A 21,423-nucleotide genomic window follows, 5' to 3' on the forward strand; every position below is an offset into this window, starting at 1 on the left:
GGAAGTCAGGAGGAAAGTGGAGAAAGAGATGCAGCAAACAGATATTTAAGGATTAATTTGCAAAGCAAAGTAGGCTTTTTGTTTGTGAATTTTTTTTAGTGATAAAAACCTGGAGGATAACCTGCATCAGCAAAAGATGGTAGTAGGGTCAAATTTAGATATGATAATGAGTAGCATCATGGGAGATGTAGGAACCAGTGACTTTGGAGCTCAGTTGTCAAAAGTCACTCCTAAAACTTTATGAAAACACAATACTACACCCCTGACTGTGCTCCTCAAAGCCCTGATACAAGAAGCGTCAGTCATCAGTTGGTTTCTGCAGTGTGTTGAAACTCACCAGCCCTTTAGAGCAGGTCATGATGAACTGACATCAGAGGTAGTTAGTCAAAGAGAGTTGTCTTACTGGTTTTTCAGCTAAGTGAACCAGTGAATTCAGTTATTTTGTGCACTTCCATCTTTTTTGCAACAGATCCAGCAGCTCATAATGTGCTGGCTGCACCTGATTTTGCACGTCCAGTGCACACGATGCAGGCGCCGTGCTTTTGCAGGAAGATGAGCGGGATATTGATCACCCTGTGTGCTACTTCTCAAAAAATTGAATTGAGCTTCCCCACATAAAAGATATTGATAATCTGGTAGCTGATGTGTTGTCCTGTGCATCACTCCTCTGTTTCCTGACTCCGGACCACATTGTCCCACGTTGTCCAAACCATTCTTACTGTGCTTGTTTTGTTTGTTATTTTGGGCCATGCTCACCCTGACCTCTTTGTAAATATAAAATGATAAGAAACTGATAATAAATTGAAATCCAGTCAAGCAACCTCAGCTACCCAAAGCTGCATGTAGTGCAATAACACTATGAAAATGAGTCACTTTTCCCATCACCAAACAGGGAAACTATTTCCCATTAACAGTGATATGATGGACACGCTGTTCCAGTGGACTCACACATGTGAGGGAAACCATGAGGAAACTTAAACAGAGGATCAGTGTGCATAAAAGCTCAACACACAGGAAAGACCAGGACTGTCCCATAGTTGTGCATTTTAATTACGCTCACTGTGATGCCTCCTCGTTACGGTTCGGTGGCAGTGAACAGGTAAACCTGCCGTCGAGGGGAGATGCCCAAACAAACTACTTCAACAGCCTGAGGTTTACTGGATTCATGCTCTTCAAACAATCAGCTCCGAATGGACTGAATGATGAGTTACTCCTGAACATCTTTTTATGATCCTATATAATGAATATTTTCTGAATAGTGTATTTTTATGTCCTTTTTTGGCTAAATAATATTTTGAGGTCTTCCTTATCAAGCTCCAGAGAGTTTATCATCAGGTTCATCTAGTAATGTGACCTGCAGATTATGTCCATATGTATATATGTATGCATCACTGCTGCATCATTTTGAGGGTCTGTTTATTACTGTAGAGGGTTTCATATTTAAATTTAGGATGATCTTGATCTTTTTAGATGCCATTTTTCTAGATACCAGGTTCACCCACAAAGGTTGGAATCTGAATATGATCATCTGTACTGTTACAATTTATTATAACAATAGGATTTATATTTAAAGGGACTTAATTAAATGTATGCAGTTTGGATAGGACAAAGGTAAATCTGATCATTATTTAACATATGTATATCAAGATAAATTGCTTGCTTTGTTGTATCTATGACATGGGGTTGTATTTATTCAGTGAAAAGGTTTTTAAATTGTAAATGTATCCCTATTGGTTCACTTTCAAATGTAATCTACAATATTTGCAAATGTAATATCTATAAACTTGTTTGTAATTTGTATATTTTTTGTGAACGTGGTTTAACCTTTATATACCTTTACCCATTCAAACACTCTGAGGATACATTTGATTGCATTTTATTTTCTAACTCTGTTTTGGATATTATGGTGTGTTTGATGACTCATTGATTGATTTTTGCACATGGGCAACATGATTGGTTGCAGACTAACAACCACTCTCTGAGCTTCACAAACTTGCTGATCTTATTTAGTTTGTAGTTTAGTTAAACAATTTAAAGCTTTTAGACTGCTGATCGCTGACAAAACAAGTCATTTTAGGATGTCTGTGTTACGTCTCAAAGTCTCTGCTTTTTACTACTTCTGAACAACTTCTTTTTTTATAGCTTTCTATCATGGCGTCTCTCCAGTTCTTGATCATGTGTCGAAGTATTTGCACACAGCAGAACACATGTCCTTATATGGTGTTTAGGGGCGTTACCTACGCTATTAACAAACAGCTGGCCACGCCCCTAGTTTATGATCAAGTGGGATTCATCATCCAGCACACCTGGACACGAGCAGATTTGGGTGGTTAAGAAGAAGTTGACTTATCTCATCTTTTCTCTTTACTGGAAATTATGTCAGTAAACACTTTCGCTTGTGAAACTTTACTGAAGATATATCTACAGCAATATTGGCATTATCAGCAAATAAATACATCGATAACAAACTTAAGGAGAAAGCTGTGCACAGTCCCAAACAGAGGGTGGCGACACCCCTGCATTCCTGACCTGAGTAAGGCATCCTTCAAGTAAGAGAACGTTCCACTGTGGTTCTTAGAAGTGTGAGCCAATATTTTACTGTTTTATCATTGATTGATTCTGAGAAAAGACCAGAGCCGGAATTAAAGGGATTCTGCTCCGCTCAGTGCAGGTGAAGAGACAGACCGCTGAGAGAATCACCTAAGAACAGGTACCAGAAATAGTTAACAGGGGAAAAATGTTGAGACATTTCCAGCTCCAAATGTACAGTACATGATACCTGGAGTTTGTCTCAGCTCCAGACGGTTAGAAACTTTAAGAGGAAAGTTAGAGAGGAAGGAAAAGGCAAGTCAGGAGGAAATGAACAGGCTGATATATCCATGATACACATCCTCTGCCAAGCCAGCAGACTTTTTAAAGTAAAAAAGTGAATTGAGCACAATTAATTTTTACCATCTACTTTTATTCTACAATAAGCATTTGTATCCAATAAACCGTAAACAAGAGTAATCAACAAATGTGGCTGTTTATCCATCAGCAACAGTGGAGTTCTCTGTTATTTCTACCCAATATCCTTTGAGCCAAATTCAGTATAAAAAATTAATTAAATCACAAAAGCACTGAGGGCAACAAGAGTGAATTTGTGCTTGATATATAAAAATAAATTTGATTTTATTGCATGGCTTCTAGCTGTAAAAGTGTCTATAAACCATGTAAAAAAAAACGTTGTCGTCGTCGTCATCGTCATCATCAGTCTGATTCAGATTAATTTCCTCATTGTACAAATTAAAGGCTCGGGTATAATGGCAGAGAACTTACAGTGTAATTGAACAGCTTTAGTTACAGATAAAAACAAAAAAAATGTATGTTTCTAAATTATACGTGATCATAAGACATTTCTGGCAGGACTACAAAACATTAAATTAGTATTAAAATACCCGTTTGTCAATTTGGCAGTGAAAGCAGATTATAATCCTGTGACTTTTGGGGGTGGAGCATCCCCTAAAAGTTGCATAATATTAATCAAATAATATCTTCAAAAATATATTTTAGCATGCATTTTTACTCCTAAGCTATTAAAGAGCATATTCGATCTGACAGTGCAACAGTCCAATGAATGTTCAACATTAATCATTCAAATGAAATGAAACTTGACAGAAAATTACAGTTGTATGAGTTTCTCATAACTATTGTTGTGCATAAGTCAAAGCATGAAGTAATTAATGGTAAAATATTTAAAAGAACATTTTCATGTAATAATGTGATAACTGAACAACATAAATTTGCATCTGTAGAATAACTGATTTTTTCATTTTTCCACATTTCCATATTTGCAGCCTGTCACTCTGATGTAAAACTCCACAGCTGCAACATCAACATTTTGTTCCTACTTTTCCTGAATTTGTTTGGAACGGAAATCCATCACCATTTTCTTCATTTCATTGGATGGTTTAAGATCAGCTCTGGTGAGCTTCTGTGTCGGGTCACCCTTTGGATCATATTTGTTCCTGTAAAACAACATTCAGTTACCAGAAAATACAAGGAAGAGTGACAGATTTGAACCTTTCTTAGCCTTTTTTTTTTTTAAAAGATGATTAAGTTTTCAAAGCCTGAATTCTTAACCATCAGTTGGTGTTCGAAAAGTTGGCTGGTTCAGATTCACCAAAGTCTCAGACAGGTAACCTAATAGAAATAAGACCCCAAATAGTTTGTAGGACCTCTTCCAGAATATAAATTTAATATATGAATATTAAATTTTGTGGCAGCTCCACAGGCAGTGGGATAATGTGCCTTCTTCTAGGCCACATTTAATACATGAATCAGGATTATTATAATAAAAAAGATGTAGCAGGGAGGGTATTCAAGTGTGCTTGTACCTTAATCCAGACTCTTATCATATTCCAGACAAATAACTTAAACTGATACTGATTTTTTTTTTTAGCTGTCTAAAAATTACATTTTGCTGCTGATCCTGTCCACAGCTGTACACAGCTGTACACAGCTGAGCTTCATACAGCAGTTCTCCTGCTGCTTCTCCTGCTGCTTCTCCAAACTGAGGGTGTCGACCTCCATCTACTGTAGGTAACACACTGACTGTGGAGAACTACCTCTTATATTTCACTGGTACTTTCTTTTTGTGTTTTTTGTTTGCTTGGTTATGTTGTAAAAAGGAGGTGAACACTGTGCTCTGTGCTCAGAATGACATTTCAGTGTGTCGTGTGCAGAATAAATGTTTAATGGGATTAAAATAAAATAAAACAGACTTACCTTTTCAGGTGTTTTTCAATGGCTTTTCGTTCGTACACTGTCCCATATTTGGTCTCCACCGGATCAACAAAGATCTTGTTGGTGAGTGGACAGACCAGATGTGGGGGTACAGTTTGGTTTCCAGGATCCACCAATGTCTTTCAAGTAAGACAGTAAATATCAACATGTCATACTGATGTAAGTTAAGTTAATGTGGTTTATAACCTCTTCTTCATAAATATATACATCATAAAGCCTTTAGTTAGTGTAACAGATTTCTACCCTGGTCTGTCATGTTTTTTACTATCTGCATTTGCCTGCTTATTTATTAGACCTTATATTACTAAGAATAATTTCTATTTTTATTTTCTATTTTGAAGGGATGTGCATAAGCATAACCATGTGCCATAACCACGTCATAGAGTCTTTATGAATGTTTATGACTGTGGTCATTAAGTGTTATTTGCTCAGTTATGTCACTTTTAATGCAAAGTTGACATTGTTTGAGATGTCGTTGTTGAAGTAACTTGACATTAACCGAGACAAACATGTCTTTGTTATGACAACTTGACATTATCAGACTTAAAGAAACTCTTTAGCTTCAGTACCAACATGACTTAGCTTACAGAGTTACCTGATGGACCAACAGCAGTTAGCTAGTTTACTTGTTGCTAAAGTAGGCTAACTGCTGTCTGCAGGTATCTGTACCTGGTGTTAGCTAATTAGCTCGGTCAGCAACTGTCGCTCTCAGAAGCCACGTTCTGTCCCGGTCCACCCAGGATCTCCAGTCCAGATTATAGACGTAGCTAGACCCACCATGCAGCTGGCAAGCTGACTCTGGCCAGACCGGTTTACCTCAGTGAACATGGCCGGGGAAATGTCAAGTTGTCACAACAAAGACGTTTTTGTCTTGGTTAATGTCAAGTTGTCAGAACAAAAACATCTCAAATAATGTCAATTTTGCATTAAATGTGACATGATGGATTGAATGAACCATTGCTTCGATTTATATTTATCAAATCTCCCGACTTTCTTGTCTTTCCCATGTAGAACATTTCAGAACACTATTGTTCATTTACCTTCTCTTTATCATCCCATGACTGACCAGCAGTTTCCTCCGTGTGTTTTTCGGCCTCCTTTTCATATTGATCACGGCTGGTCAGGAATTCCTCAGCCAGAATGCTTCCATAAAACAGACACATTTTTTAATTTAAGAAAACTCATGCAAAACATTGTAAAGTGAGGAAACATGACAAAGCCAAATACAGAAAAGCTGCACGTCATCAGACAACAACTGAAACTGTTTCCGGAGGACACGCAGAGAGATGAACATGACTGGTCCCAGTAAAAATGTAGATCTAATTTTCCGGCACCACCTGTGGATCCATCATGAACAACAAATACCTGCTCAGTCCTGTGATAAGGCTTAAAACTGAATACATGTGTGCATCATAGAAGTGAATCCAACCTGTCCAGTGGATCATCAGGCTCAGGGATGATGAGCAGTCCATACACAGCATTGAGGATGTCTCTCATGGTGATTTGGGCGTTGTAGTTCCGGTCAAATATGTTGTGGCAGATGCGTCCCACACTGTTTATATTACAGTGGTACATCTTTGTTCATGTTAAGAAAAAGGACATAGCAGTATATAACTATTTAAATTTGTGCTGCTTTGTATTTCTTTAAAGCAGCATTTTAGGAAACAGTAGAGAATCATTGTTTGCATCATTCTCAAATGTTATTATTTACTTTACTCACTAACAGTCTTTTGGAAACAATTTATAGCCTGAACATCCCAAACATACATTTTCATACATGCAAACATTTTGTAAATAATAAAATACTGACCTTTATCATATTTAAGTCAAGATTAACCAAGTGCGTTGGTTTGTATTCTGAATGAGGTTGAATATGTTGTACATTTTTGAAAGGATACACGTGTGACAAAGCGAACAAGTGGAGGCTTCACTGGGTAGTCAGTACCAAACTGGCAGAACAACTCAAAGGTTCCTTTCTCATAAGGTGTGTCAGGAGGTCCCTCCATGAGAATCTTCCAGAATGCTGAAAACGTTCAGAAATAAGATTGAAAAGTCAGCACACTTAGGTTTAGCGTACATCCCAGCAAACATTGGTCAGATGATGAAATACAGCAGGTATATCCACATGACAGATGACAGAAATACACTCATTAACATGGGGAAAGGAGGCGCAGGGATTTGATTAGTGCAGTGGGTCTTGAGACGAGTCACCCAATGTGATCGCGGAAGAAAGCCAGGATAAGAGCTAAGCTAACCCGGCTTACAACTGAGACAGCAAGCCAGAGTGAGATGCATTGTCATCGACTCACTTTGATTCTTCATCAGCCCACATCCTCCTCCTCAAACCCCCACAGAACAAATACAGATGCAGTGGGATCTAACAGGTTTGTCTGGAGGTAAAGTTACTGCAGCTCGTAAGCTAGTGTTAGTTAGCCAGACCTTTGTAGTATTACAGCTAAACAGTGCACTAAAATATGTCTCTGAAAACAGGTGATGTAGTAACATAATCTTGATCTATATTTGATCAACACCACCTGATTTGACAGTTCTACCCTTGTTTTGGGAGCCTTTGCTTGAAAGTCTGACACAAAACAGCCATCTGGTCTTGTTCTAATACAGCTAAACCATCACTAAAATATGTTTCTGAGAATGTTTGAGGTGAGAGGTGAGCAATGTATTAACATAATCTTGATCCATTTTTGATAAGCTAATTTAGAGTTTGATCTGAGTTGAGCCTGAGACGTTGCAATGACTGAACGTAATTTGATAGTCCTACAACCAATCAGAGGCATTAAATGCATGATGAATGACTTTTCAAATCTGGACCAGATTCCTCTGTCAATCATTGTTTCTTCTGGTTCCCAGGCTACACTAAATGGCTCCTTCTATTTTCTGTTTTCTGCAAAGAAAATATTCAGCTATGTGAGCATATTTTTGACAACAGCTGAAAGCTGAAACTGTGTAGATTTTTCAACATGCATGTTTTGTACACACAACCTTGATTGTGGATGGAAACCTGTTTATACATTCCAGTATGTGAAGTCTTGCTAAGTCACACAAAAAAACTATCCAATGTCAACATTTAGAGAACAACGTGGAAACATTTTGATGACAGAAGAGACACTTACTGAAGTCTGACTCTGATGGGAAGATGCTACAGTAGGGATGTGGGTCACAGTGGAGACTCCTCAGCTCCTGCAGGATGCGTTTGTCCCTCTCCTTTAATTGTGCAGTTTTGGCGTCCTGGATCTTCTTTTTCAGAGCACTAGTTTTAAAAATTATTGCCTCATTATTAGTACAAGTCTTGTAACACTTTACACTGCAGCATTTGAAAACCTTCAGTCAGCCTGACAACAGATCCTGAGTGTGACAATGCCTTCTTCATTTCTGAAAGCACCTCAACAAGTTTTGGAAGTGCTAAAACTATTGTCAGTTATTACTGTAGAAGATTAACCATCAACAGTTTTTAACGAAACTCCTCCTCCTATTGTATCTTTGTACTCACCTCTGTGCTTGACAAAACATAAATAAACTTAGCTATACAATAAAATTATCCTCAGCTTTGTTCAATAGCCATGGCATGAGATTGCTGACCTCGCTGTTACTGTCACTTTACTGCTCATCTGGCTTGGCAACACAGCCTCTGGAAACTCATCATACCCACGGGTAGCAGAGAGTTCTTTCAGAAAACTCTGAAAAATATCAGACGGAAAATAACAAACATATTATTTTAATGTGCAAAGTTGATACATATTTTAAATTGATTACCGTGATGGTGTCTTAATTTCAGAGCACTTCAAACAGAACTGTAGATGATAATTGATAACTGACTGTTGTGATGGATGATGGGTCAGCTTTGGTCTTGGGTTTCCTCAACTCCAAAGAGAGAACGGTCTCAATCTCAAACAGCTTCAGACCATCTTTGCTTGTCTTTGGTTTGAAACAGCAACCCCCTGAAAACATTAAAGAATCAAAAAAAGGGTTAATTAAAAAGAGTTACGCCAAATTATCAAACGTCATTATGATCAGCTGTTGAGTTTAGGTGTTTTAGCCACACCCACTGCTAACAGGTACAAAAATCTGACACAGTGGCATTAATCTCTGTGGTCAAAGAGCTCTGTGACATCATAGAATGTCACCTTTTTCACAAGTCAGTGCCACAACGAGTGCTGAAGCATGTAGCGTGTAAAGTGACCTATCATCTGTTGCATCACTCAGTACAGAGTTTGAACCTGCATCCAGAAGCAACATCAGCACATGAACTGTGTCGGGAAATGTGTTTCCATGGCCAAGATGCTGCACGCAAGCCGCCACACCAGCTGGACTCTGGCAGAGTGAACGTGCTCTCTGGAGTGATAAATCACACTTAATCATTTGGCTATCTGGTGAAAGAATCTGGGCTCAGCTAATAGCGGGAGAACCCTGACCTTAACCCTACTGAACACCTTTGGGAGGAGTTAGAACACAGATTACGAGCCAGGTCCTCTCGTCCTGTCCTGACATCACAGATGCTCTTTTGGCTAAATTGTCACAAATTCCCAGAGACACACAAAATCTAGGTGGAATCCTTCCCAGGAGAGTGATGGTGGTTATAGCTGCAACGGAGGCTCCAACTCCAGTTTAAAGTCCATGGTTTTAGAATGGGGTGTCCCACAAACTCATGTAGGTACAATGGTCAGGTGTCCCCTGAACTTTGGCCATATAGTGTATTCTGGGTGTGGCCTGCTTTATTGACAATTGGCAACCAATCAGTAGTAGTAGTAGTAGTAGTAGTGGTAGTAGTAACTACCAAACTGAACACACTTTTTATCAATCCATTCTTCAGTTTGTTGGTTTAGTAATCCCTCCACACTGATCACAACAACATATGTTTTTTCACCACATGAACATTTCATAGATTAACATAGAGTATGTAGACCAGGGTGTATAAACATTCTGTCTACTTCTGAAGACAAGTAATTCAATTATTTATTTATTTATTCTTAGCTTTGGCCAAAATATGTCATTAGTCTGGTTCTTTTAATTCACGTCCTGTGTGACTGTCTCAGTGTGTCTCACCCCCATCACTGTATTCTTACCGTCAACCATCTTTTGAATGTTATTTAGCTGGCACAAGAATTTCTACACATTGTCTTTTTTGTATTGTTTCATCGCCTCCTGCTTCTTGTCTTGATATGCTTTAAAATGGTTAATATGGGTACATGAGTAACTGGGTCATAATTTCTTAATTTTAAAATGTATTTTTTGGTGCTTTGAGCACCACAAGCAAGTGTCATCCAGTCCTGATATCTCCAAGAGATGGATAATCTAGATGGATAAACTGGACTGCAGGTAAGAGTACAATACTCTACTGTCCCTTTAAATGACTCAAGATACAAGAAATTTAACTTTCAACTGAGGTTTTCATACTGTACCTGTTGCATGGCTGATTCCACACAGAATCTCACTAAGCAATACATTCTCTCTCTTGTTCTCCGTCTCTGGTGCAAGAATAATTGAATCCACAATGATGTTTGATTTTATCAGGTTGGCTGTGACAACTTCTGGCTTGTTTCTGGACCTACATACACACAAAGAATATAGTCTGAGCAAACGTAATGAAATGTGCAGGTGTGTAATATTTCTGTGGCAAACTTTGAAGAGCTCATTGGGACAGAATATTTACAGTAACTGACTAAATCAAGTTGGCAGTGGTATCATAGTAAATAGGAAACTGAAGAAAGATAAGGAACGAGGAAAAATTACCCGACATCGCAGCCATCTGTGAGACAAAGAATGCGAAGTTTACAGTCTGGAAACGTCTTGACTTTTTCCAACTCAAGCATTGCTTGATGTAGGGCATCATACAGCTTAGTTTTTCCGGATGCTTTAAGGGTGTTCACTTGTTCCTAGAAAAGAAAAGAGACAGATAGATAGATGGATAGATGGATGGATAGATGGATAGATAGATAGATAGATAGATAGATAGATAGATAGATAGATAGATACCTTGAACTTCTCCAGTGTTTCTGTGAATGTGTGGATAATTTCCACTGCAGAGTCAAACTTCATGAGGCCAATGACATGATGGAAATCGTAAGCCATGGTCCGGTTTGCAAAGTTGCCAAAAAGCTCTTTAACAGCATGAATCTTCTGTATGTCCACACCTTCATAGCATTTCTTTTTCATGGATGAGCTCGTGTCTATCAGCACCTGATGAAATTAAAGTCAAGAAATTACTGAACTGTACATTTTATTTACTTTCTCATCCAAAATGAAGAACAACCTGAAAGATGCATATATTTTGATTGAGATCTTGAAGCAGCACTTGTTTTGTAAAAATGTTACACTGCATACTCTAATACACCACATTACAGGGAGACATGTTCCCAAATGGATCAAAATGCTCCTGCCACCGTGCAACTTGACTGAAGGGTTGACCATTGGTATCATAGTGATTTTACAGTTATTGGAATCTTTTGATTGCACCTGTTACTGCAAAAGGTGGCACAACCAGTTATAATGTTTAGGAGGAATTACTCTTTCACATGGATCGGTGTTGGATAACTTTTTTCACCATATGATGCATCGTTACACAGCTGTGCACACACAAACGTCTTATAAAAACCTTATTTAACCTTATTTATGGTGCATTAAGCCTGATTTTTTTTGGGTGTAGTTAGTCATTAAAATATTTTAAGCAATACATAATCAACATTACCATTATGGCCTCTTTTGGAGTTCTGGTTGTGACAAATGAAAAGTTGTCTCTTTGGTCACCAGTTCTGCATGAAAAATGCAAAGAAAATGCACAAAATTTAAGTGTTAAAATAATATTATATAATATAAAAATAGCGATTCTATTAACCTTAATAAATGGTTTATACTGCAGATTCCTCTTATATCTCTGGATCATTATATTTTTACATAAATGTCAAACTAATTGAAATATTTATAATTATTTTCATATCTTTGTTGCCAATTCATAAAAAGAAAGAGAAGAAATATATAGCCACGGATATTATAGTTATATATATATATATATATATATATATATATATATATATATATATATATATATATATATATATATATATATATATATATATATATACATACATATATATATATATAGTTGAGGATTTGAACAAACTGTATTAATGCCAGAATCAGCTTTAAATAATAAAAACATTTTTTTTCTTTAATAGGGTTAAGAACACTAAGAAATACTCACCTTGCTGCCAAGTCGTCCACATCCATATTATGGTATTTGCCAGCCAGACAATCATACACTCTGATCTTTGCAGGATGTAACTTATCTTTACTCAAATAGATACCAAGGTTCTCTGCCAAAAACAAAAATAGTTGTTAAAAACATTTGAATGACAGACTGACCCACATGTCAAATGTTCCTGTTCCTGTTCCTGCTGAGAAACATTTCAGAACTCAGGTCTGTTGTGTCTCATACAGAGATGGAAATGATAATTAGTTTCATCATGTTGTGACTGTTTTAACTCCCACTACAACTGCCTCAGCAAAACATTCCCTCTACAAAGTGCTGCAGAGATTCTGACTTCAATCGACCTCGAATTGAATTTCGGCACCTGCCTACATTAGAGATCTTCTCCTCTATTAAGGGGCTTTCACATGACAAGAAATTTGTACCAGACTCACTGCTTGTTTTTTTCAGTCTGTATATGAGGTGGACCTGGTTATGGCCATAAGGTTGATGGTAGTTCGTTGAGAATCGTTTTGAGCATAATGATTGGTTCTCAGTGTTCCCCAGGAGCCATTCAGCCTCTAAGCATGCTGGCTGGCTACTGGGGGACACTTCAGCTTCCTGTCTGCACTTCAGCCTGCCAGCATCCAGCCTGCTGGACTCCAGAGGGGTTCTATTGACATTCCCTGACTCCTGAGTGCTCCTTTCTATGTTGCAGGTATTCACTGGGGTCTCACTTTTGCTGCTGGCCTCCAGAAGGCCTCCTTTATTGCCAGCGTCATGAGCAGCCCCATCTACATCACCATCCAAAGCAGCTCCACACCTGTCCCTGAGAGCTACTCCGTCCTTATGCCCTGCCTCGCGGTCGCCATCCAGACCTGTTCCACTCCCCTGCCTTGCTCCTAGACCGCCGTCTGAGGTCTCCTGCCTCACCTCTATCCAGCTTTGAGGCCTCCTGTTCCACCTCTATCCTTCCCTCAGTCTGTTTCGCCTGTGCTGTCCTGCTCAGCATCTATTCAGCTTCTGGACTGTCCTCCTGAGTGGACTAGCCAGTCTACTCAGACTCTGAGCCATCTTCCAGACTGTTCCCTCCAGTTTGTCCTGCCACCAGGCGTCTTCCAGAGTGGTTCCGCTTGTCAGCCTTCCTGCTGGGCAGTCCACCTTGGATCCAGTTAAAGTAGTTCTGTGCCTAAACTTAACCAACCTTAACTTGTGTGAAGTCATGTGACTGTGTTGTGTATGAGTGTATCATGTTCTGTTTAGAAGCAGCTATGGGACAAAAACAGCCTCCAGATGGTGATTTTCAGTCTATACTGTACTGTAATGTCCAACAACATTCGCTTAAGTATAACAGCTTCTTGTCCTTGTAACTCCTACATTTATGAAATCATCATAAGATCTATGAAACCAGGCATCTAGATCTGTGCAGTACCTTCACTCAGGAAAACAAGGTGCGGGTCTTCAAGACCTAGATCCTTCAAAAGCAGTGGTGGAGTCACTTTAAGTTGAGGGAAAGCTTTCAGGTCTTCTGCCATGTCTCCAAAACTCTTCCCAGTATTTATGCGAAAGCTGTAATTTAATTATATCAGTTAATCACACACACAAGTTGAGGTGGAGAACAACAATGTTTGTAAGATAGTGTACGGTTATACCTCATATCTCTTCTGATAATGAATCAAATGCAAAAACTAAAATATTGATCAGCAGACATGGATGTGACAGTTATTATCAATATTTAATATATTACTTGATCTAAGGCGAGGGTCTGCAACCTGCAGCTCTGGAGCCACATGTGGCTCTTTGGCCCCTCTTCAGTGTCTCCTTGTTACTTTTGCAAAAAAATGTATGGAAATAAATAACGTTTTTTCATTTATTATTGTTGTGTGTCTGTGAAAGTGAGTTTGATCCCAACTCAAACTCTTAAGTTCTGAAAAAAGTTTTACAAACTACTAAACTTTTGTTGAGATAATTTACATTTTTCCTTTAGGCACACTTAAATTTCTGACCTTTACAAACTCCCCAAAATTGTATGTAAAAATTTATACAGTAAATTAATTCAAGCTTAAGTGAATGATTTTTTATTTATTTATTTATTTATTTTTAACAATGACAAATCAGGTTCACAGCTCCCTGTGACCAAATTTTGAAAGGTTATAGATCTGGCAAACTTTTTTTACAGTGTAAAGTGATTCTTACATTTTTCAACTGTTTAAAAAATTTAGCCTAATTTTGCAGCTCGGTGCCTTTTCCTCTAAATTTTGAAGGTGGCTCGTCTTCTTGAGTCTCCATAATCTCAGTATGGAAGCCAAACAAGTTTGCAGGGAAAAGAGAGACTTTTTGTTTTTGTTTTGGCCACAAATAACTCTTTTGATCATAAAGGTTGCAGACCTCTGACATAAAGATAAAGTACAGTTTGTGCACTATATGTGAGAATCTGTATGACAACTATGTTTTTGCACAAATATTGCTATATTATTAAGATTAATTTTATCAATTTTATCTTGAACATGAAATTTGATAGTACATACTTCTGACCAGTCACGCTGTCGTGAGAAATCCAGAGATGAAACGTTTTAATCGATGGATGAACGCTGAGCAACATTTTCTCAATGTCAGTGGCTCTGCTGAGATACGTTTCTCTCAACACTGCTTCAGTGCAGTTTGGGATCTTCTCACCATCTTAAAAAAAAGAAAAGAGAAAGTCAAAATATAATGCCCAGAATTATATATGATCATCCACAGATTTCAGCAAATACCTTGGCAGGTGAAATGGTTTTGTACATAAATGGTTTGCAGAATGCACATATATTAGCAGGTCTGCTCATGTAGTTTTGAACCACAGCACATTTCACATTTACCTTTGATTTTCTGAAGCACAACTGCTTTTTCAAGGACACCTGGGACTCCAGGTACAGTGACTGGATCACGGAAACGTTTGCCTTCATCAGACGTCAGAGAACATGGTGCATAGTTCTCGTGTTCTGATGTCCCTTTCTGTCAAAACAATACCAGAAGGTAATAAAACAGACGTTGGGCAGTAACACTAAACTGGAAATCTGTGTTGTCTGTTCTTTGGTAGCATTTAAGGGTCATCAGATTTACATTTCATGTTCATGGATATTTATAAAATGCACAACAAAAAGAAGCTTGTCTAATGAGCTGACAGGGCCGTTTCTACCTATATGCGAACTATGAGGTTGTATAGGGCCCCCAAGGCCACCAGGGGGCCCCCAAGCAGTGTTACAGCTGTTGCTGATGTATGTATTATTTGCCTGTGATAAATGGAACTGAACACGAGGGATCTCTTAATTGTATCTATGACGACATCAGTTCCAAAAAAAGAGATCAAGGCTAAGAGCGTCTCTGCAAAGGCTTTTAAATTTCTGTACAAGTTTTAAAAATCTAAAAGACTAAGTGCACAATCATGCAAACTAGGAATATAATCGTCGCTGTTTGAGTTATCTTTGATTTGTGTGTGATCGATGGACCTGCAGCTTACTCTCTGCAGCTGATCTTGAGTAGTCCCGAACCAATCTGCCTAATTTTTTTTGTGCACATTCATGATTGTACGCTGAAGGACTTCTGTGATCAGAATTTGTAAAGAACCTTGAAAAACCCTTTTTTAATGCATGGAATTCAATCCATGCCGGCAGCAGCTATGCCTACAGAAATGAAGTTTTCAAGTCGTCCCATTTTTGTGAACTCGATATCTCAAGAATGCCTTCGGGAATTTCTTCAAACTTGACACTCCTGACATTCTGTTTCTGCCAGACTGGTTAAATGCTGTGCCTGGAAACATCATCACCTGTGTGAATTCAGATTCTGCTCCAGACTAATGTGGAAATACCTTTGCCTCTGACATGAGATACGCCCAGCAGTACGTTGAATACTCAAAGACATCGAGGTCCTCAATGATCTTTTCTCCTTGTTTTGTTCCAAGCTGAGGCAAAAGCTCTCTGAAGAGCATGTACAAGCCTTCAACCACTGCGATCTACAGAAACAAAGAAAAAAAACAAAAATATAATTTTTTCCTCAAACGGTAAATGATTTAAAAACAATGCCCTGTAAAAAATACTCAAAAGGTTCAATGCAAAAGGTAAATAACTATTTTACCTTCTGATTCCTGGATAGCATCTCATTTCTCAAGAGCAGCTGATACAAACTCTGGGCCAGCGGGTTACATCCGGTCAGCTTTCGGATGTAGCCAATCAAATTCTTGTATGGCAGTCCTGGAGCCTTGTTTTTCTAGAGTAGAAAATGTTAGTTTAAAAGAATTACATTCTATGTCATGTGCATGATTATTTTTCAATACAGAGGGGAAAGGGCTTCTAAAAGGCATATGCTTGTAGATGAAATGTGTAAATATGAATTTTCTGTGGTGTTATTAATTGGAGCATAGGACTATAATTAATTAATAACTAATTAGTCACCGTTAAATGTCATCTGCCGACATATTTTTGCTAAAAATATATATATATATTCAGGTGGATATAAAAACCTACTTCCATGTATTCAAACTAATGTCAGTAGGGCTTAAAATGATTCTGACTACTGGGGAAAAAACTTCAGAGATCAAGAACAGCTTTCGATGTACTTTTGGTATTTCTGTGATAAGCATTTTAATCTAATGTCAGTTGTAGAGGTGTTAGAGGAAAAGTGTTGTGCTGCTTTAAGGCAAAGACAATATAAGCTAGTGGGGATCCTGATTAAATCCTAATCCTAAGAGAAGAAAAGACTTGGAGTTATTGAGAAAATATTTTATATTATTTAAAAGTATATGTCTAATGAGATACCATGGAACACTGCTTACAATGATGTAAAGTGAAGACAACAAGGTGCTGATGCCTTTAGGGGTTTGTTGCACTGAGGGCACAACATCATCAGTGAAGAATTCTTCGTGGTCTGGAACGTCTTCAGTAAACGAGGACAGTGAGAAGTGCACCGTCGACCCGTCTGAGATTCCACAACTTTCCAATTTGTTGCCACCGCCGTGTTCACCTCTGAAAACAAGATGGATGAACACGTGAGAACGCCTGTGAAAACAGTCAGGATCAAAAGCATTGCAATAATTCAGAATTACATGTAATGAAGGACGTGTCCTGGGATTCCATTTTCGTTTGCCAGCTTGTTCTTCAGATTTGCTATTGTGTCTTCAGCCAAGTTCACTGTCACCTCGAAGTCTCCCTGAATCAAATAGTTTTTAAAAGAGAGAGAAAACAAAGTTAAAATATTTATAACTGATCCCAGGGTATACACTCCAGGCTGTATACAGCCACACACCCAACATTTGTGAAAACTAACACTAATGTATTTGGCAAATTTATGTCAACTTTCCCCCCACCAGCTCAGATAAAACATGATTTTGCGTAACAATTGCCATAACATAAACCTACAGTGTTTTATATTATCCAGAGGACTCTGACGCTGCTAAGTTGAGGAAAAAAAATGTCCACCAGCACTGTGTTGTACACGCTGTACATAAACTCACCTTGAGCATGATGTGGCATCGGACCGTATCAGTTCCGTGGGTTTCTGTAACCTGTCGCTGCGACATTTGAGGAGCTGTGTTCAGGTTCTCCTTTGGTGTAAATATGGCATAGATGACATCCCCACTTTTAATATGTCTGTCCTGTAACGACCCTGTAGGTGAACAAATTCAAAATTACTGGCCAAGAAAATAGAAGTCACTCATTATTTATTTGTAAAATATTTAAAATGCATAAATGTTTTCAACAGCATATGTTGATATTATATAAAATGATGTGTAAATGAAAGTATTGTACTTACATTTCTTGTACAATTCCACCAGCTACTAGACATAACCAGTGTGTTACGGTGGAAATATTTGTTTTTATTTATTTTTTTGTTATTTATTTAACTTACATGTGTTGAAGAAGGGATCGTCTGTCAAAGGCATTCCATCCACCGTGTAGAGACAGACGCCTCTGGCTGCATCAACGCCTTCGATGTGACGGATCCTCAGCATCAGATCTTCAACTGTGTTTTGAGCAGGATCCATATCTGCAAATTCAGAATGATCTTGGTATAATGCAAAGTATAAAACAATATTTGGGCTTTATGCAAAGTATTTGGAGAAGAGTGTGTTGTCTTGTCAACATAATATAATGATATGATACACTCTTGACAGAGGAGGAGCCCTGACAGAAAACTTCGGGTAACAACACTTATTGATTGATTTATCAGATATATATACTCACCCCAGCTGGTGCACTCTGGAGTTGAGTATCCACCAAAATATCTTGGATAAAATTTTCCCTTTTCTGCAGATAACCTTAACTAGAAATGTTTATACTTGATTAAAAAAAAATCACCAGTTTCTCATAGTTTAACAATTCATTAGACTTTATCCTTAGCCTTTAATATTTTCCTTCTACTATTTAATTTATATAGATGTGAACTCATGTATTGACATTGATTCTATTTATCTTAATATACATGTCTGATGACCATTTAATGTTTCTTGTTACTTGTCTTGTGTTTTTATATTCTGAGGCTCATACTCTGAATACCTTCATGAATCTTTTTGGTTGAGTGGTGATTATTTGACATTTATGTGCATAAACACATAAATGCCATGTGGCCATTTTCAATACTGCAGTTGCACTATTTGACCACGAGATGGCTCTGTTGACCACAGAACTTTGTTTGCTTTGTTCATTTGTTCATTATTCAACAGACAAATAACACACACTTCTGTCATGTATGAACTAGATTGCTTGAGTGTGACTCAGCCAGTTTATTTTATTTTAATTTTTTCCAGATAAATATTAATGTTGTTAATATGTTGCACATGCATATATGAAAGTATGTTACTGAAGACTAATACTGTAATTTTATTTGTTCTGTTTTCTTCAGCACCACACACACACCTCCATACCCTCATATTCACCTTAATATGCTCCTCCTTGACCTGTTATTGTTCAACCAATGGTCATTAAAGGGATAGTTCACCCAAAAATGAAAATTCAGTCATTATCTACTCACCCTCATGTCAAGTGAAGGTTGAGTTGATTTTGTCAGGGCTTTAGGAGACTTGGATTACACCAGATGAGCAGAATGGAGACATTATATGTTTTTATTCTGTTGTTCTTTTTTTACATTTGAAAACTGGTCACCATTCACTTCGATTGTTTGGTAGATTCTGCAACACTGTTTTCCTGTGAAACTCCAGCAGTGTTTTGTGGACTAAAAAAACTAAACCTGACCTTCGACCTGACCTTCGACCTTCGCCTTTACTCGATTTAAATAATTTCATCTTTGGTGTCATCAAAAACCAAAAAATCCCTCGTTGCTTTCACTTTTAGTTCTGCTCAGTAACCTCACCAAGTTTGATCAAGTCTTCGTCTGTTACACCATCGAGGAAATCTCTTTCATCTTTCACACCCAGTTCAACAAACTTGTTGTAGTAAGACTGCAGTCTGTGCTGCTCCAGTAAGTTGAATATTGCACCCATCTAAGAAAAAAACACACAAAACAGCAGAATATAACAAATGAATTAATTACTACTCGTAATATATGATGTGATGTCTTCATTGATAATATTTAGTCAAGCTGTTGCAGTTAAAGTGTTTACTTTAGGTGGGACAAACTTACCTTGATGTGCTCAAGACGCAGTGCCTCAGTTGTGCCACTTTAGTTTCTGTTTCTAGTTTTTATTGCAGGATTCCAGTTGGATGTGGCTGTTTTACAGAAAACGAAACCAAATAGTCACGGTGGTTGCGCAAACTTTGTGTACAGTTTTTTTTTTTTGTTTGTTTTTTTTTTGATCACAGTTTCTGAACTAGATGAAAAATTTCCACATGAACTTTGTGTTTCTTTAGGTGAAATAAAGGCCTGCACTCTGCTACACATTGTTGCCTGTCAGGGCTAAAGGCGGTAAGAAAAAAATAAAAATAAATAAATAAAATAATCCTCGAGAGGCGCCCCTCCTCCTTTCATGATTTTATGGCTTGAAACAAATGAACAAATAAAAAAGAAATATAGTTTTCAGCCCTGTTCCTCTCTTTTTTTCCATGTACCCTGACATGCACATGTGCGCACTGAGGAGTGACGCGTAAAAGGACATCACAGACAGATGGACAGTTCAATCAGGACAGTGAATGTCTGAGGCTGATGAAGGTGGTGATGAAGAGGTGGAGGGACGCGCGTAACAGCAGCACGAGAGAACTGAAGGTGGAGCGAAAATGATTTTTTACAAAGACTGCAGATGTGTCGCTGTGCTATTGGACAGATGTGAGCAGCTGAGGAGAACAGCTGATAACACAATAGGCAAGGAAATTATGAGTGCGCGTGCACGAGAGGAGCGACAGGCAGAATGGATGAGAAATAAACTACAGGCCTCAGCATGCAAAAGGACTTTGACTATAGCTTCATATATCAAGAAGGAGATATTTTCACATTTATTTCACCATGAAATGTTTCTTCAGGTGAACTTTAGACACAGCTGATGCAACAACTCTGCAACTACAGGTTCTTCTCTAAAGGGTGGTGGGGGGCAGACTAGGGGAGAAATAAAGAGTGAAACGAAGTTGAATGAATATGATCTATGTATAGGGGAAATAAACAACCAAACCTGCTGACCTTTATTTCACTAAAATTCAACTTCTGAATTCTTTTTTTATCTGTTCTGTTCTGTTCTGGGGGGGGTTAGGACGATTCTAAGGGCCCGGGCCTGACAGGGGGCCCTTTGAGGGCTATCAATATTATTTTAATAGTATTATCTATCTAATCTTTCAGGGGGCCCAAGATTTCTGGCGGCGCCCCTGGAGAGGAGTAAAGAAACCAGAAAATATTAATATTTAAGAAGCTGAAATCAGAGAATTTTGACTTGTCTTCTTCAACAATTAACCAAACTGATTGATTGATTCTGAAAATAGCTGGCATTTATTTTAATAATCGATTAATCATTGCAGCTCTGCACAAGAACTAAAGATCTAAAATTAGGAAAATTAGGAAATATTCAGATTTGTGTTATCAGAGCTGCATTAAAACAGAAACCACTGCAGTCTTTAAGACACCGACTTCAAAAATGTCTGGTTGTAAAATTCTTGTCAGTTTCTCATTGTTTTGTGTTTTTGCTTTTAATTCATACTTCTGTCACACTTTCTTTACTTTGTCATGTTTGTGTTCTGTAAGTCACTGACTGAGGAAAATGTCTCCACCATCATCATCATCTGGATGTTTGTGTAAACAGTCAGTGTGTATGTGGGGCACAGCACATTAACTGGTTAAGACATCTAACAGAAAAAGAGTCAAAGAAGACACAGAGATAGAGACAATGGATCTAAAAATACATACTACTATTTTTATGCAGAAGTGGAAAGTAGGTAAAACATTTACTCAGATTCTGTACTCATTATTTACATTTTATGCTATTTTCTATTTCTTACTCAACTACATTAATTTGAGAACTGTCCACA

General features: G+C 37.9%; 1 protein-coding gene across 1 annotated transcript; it reads right to left on the reverse strand.

Moving 5' to 3' along the window:
• Positions 1-2,941: 2,941 nt before the first annotated feature.
• Positions 2,942-19,958, reverse strand: LOC146305316 (uncharacterized). Its single transcript, XM_084713082.1, has 24 exons — positions 19,598-19,958; positions 19,328-19,457; positions 17,867-18,004; positions 17,472-17,623; positions 17,064-17,167; positions 16,794-16,983; positions 16,097-16,228; positions 15,831-15,974; positions 14,842-14,977; positions 14,512-14,662; positions 13,416-13,552; positions 11,999-12,110; positions 11,486-11,549; positions 10,774-10,977; positions 10,531-10,673; positions 10,200-10,345; positions 8,617-8,738; positions 8,380-8,477; positions 7,914-8,050; positions 6,684-6,808; positions 6,215-6,360; positions 5,826-5,928; positions 4,768-4,904; positions 2,942-4,007 (listed from the first exon to the last, which is right to left on the reverse strand). Exons 2-24 carry the CDS (start codon positions 19,455-19,457, stop codon positions 3,887-3,889), a joined length of 3,072 nt encoding a protein of 1,023 aa, XP_084569208.1. The 5' UTR covers positions 19,598-19,958; the 3' UTR covers positions 2,942-3,886.
• Positions 19,959-21,423: the final 1,465 nt, after the last annotated feature.

The sequence above is a fragment of the Lutjanus erythropterus genome, chromosome 23 (assembly GCF_056507025.1).
Source record: "Lutjanus erythropterus isolate fLutEry1 chromosome 23, fLutEry1.hap2, whole genome shotgun sequence".
NCBI classification, from domain to species: Eukaryota; Metazoa; Chordata; class Actinopteri; order Lutjaniformes; family Lutjanidae; genus Lutjanus; species Lutjanus erythropterus.

What these genes read in the sequence shown, in the direction of transcription:
- LOC146305316 (XM_084713082.1), bottom strand. Translation starts at nt 19,457, where the DNA reads ATGGGTGCAATATTCAACTTACTGGAGCAGCACAGACTGCAGTCTTAC. An exon ending in GATGCCACATCATGCTCAAG is followed by an intron (nt 17,168 to 17,471) that starts GTGAGTTTATGT and finishes TATTTGATTCAG; the next exon opens with GGAGACTTCGAGGTGACAGT. An exon ending in ATTGAAAAACACCTGAAAAG is followed by an intron (nt 4,008 to 4,767) that starts GTAAGTCTGTTT and finishes GTTGTTTTACAG; the next exon opens with GAACAAATATGATCCAAAGG.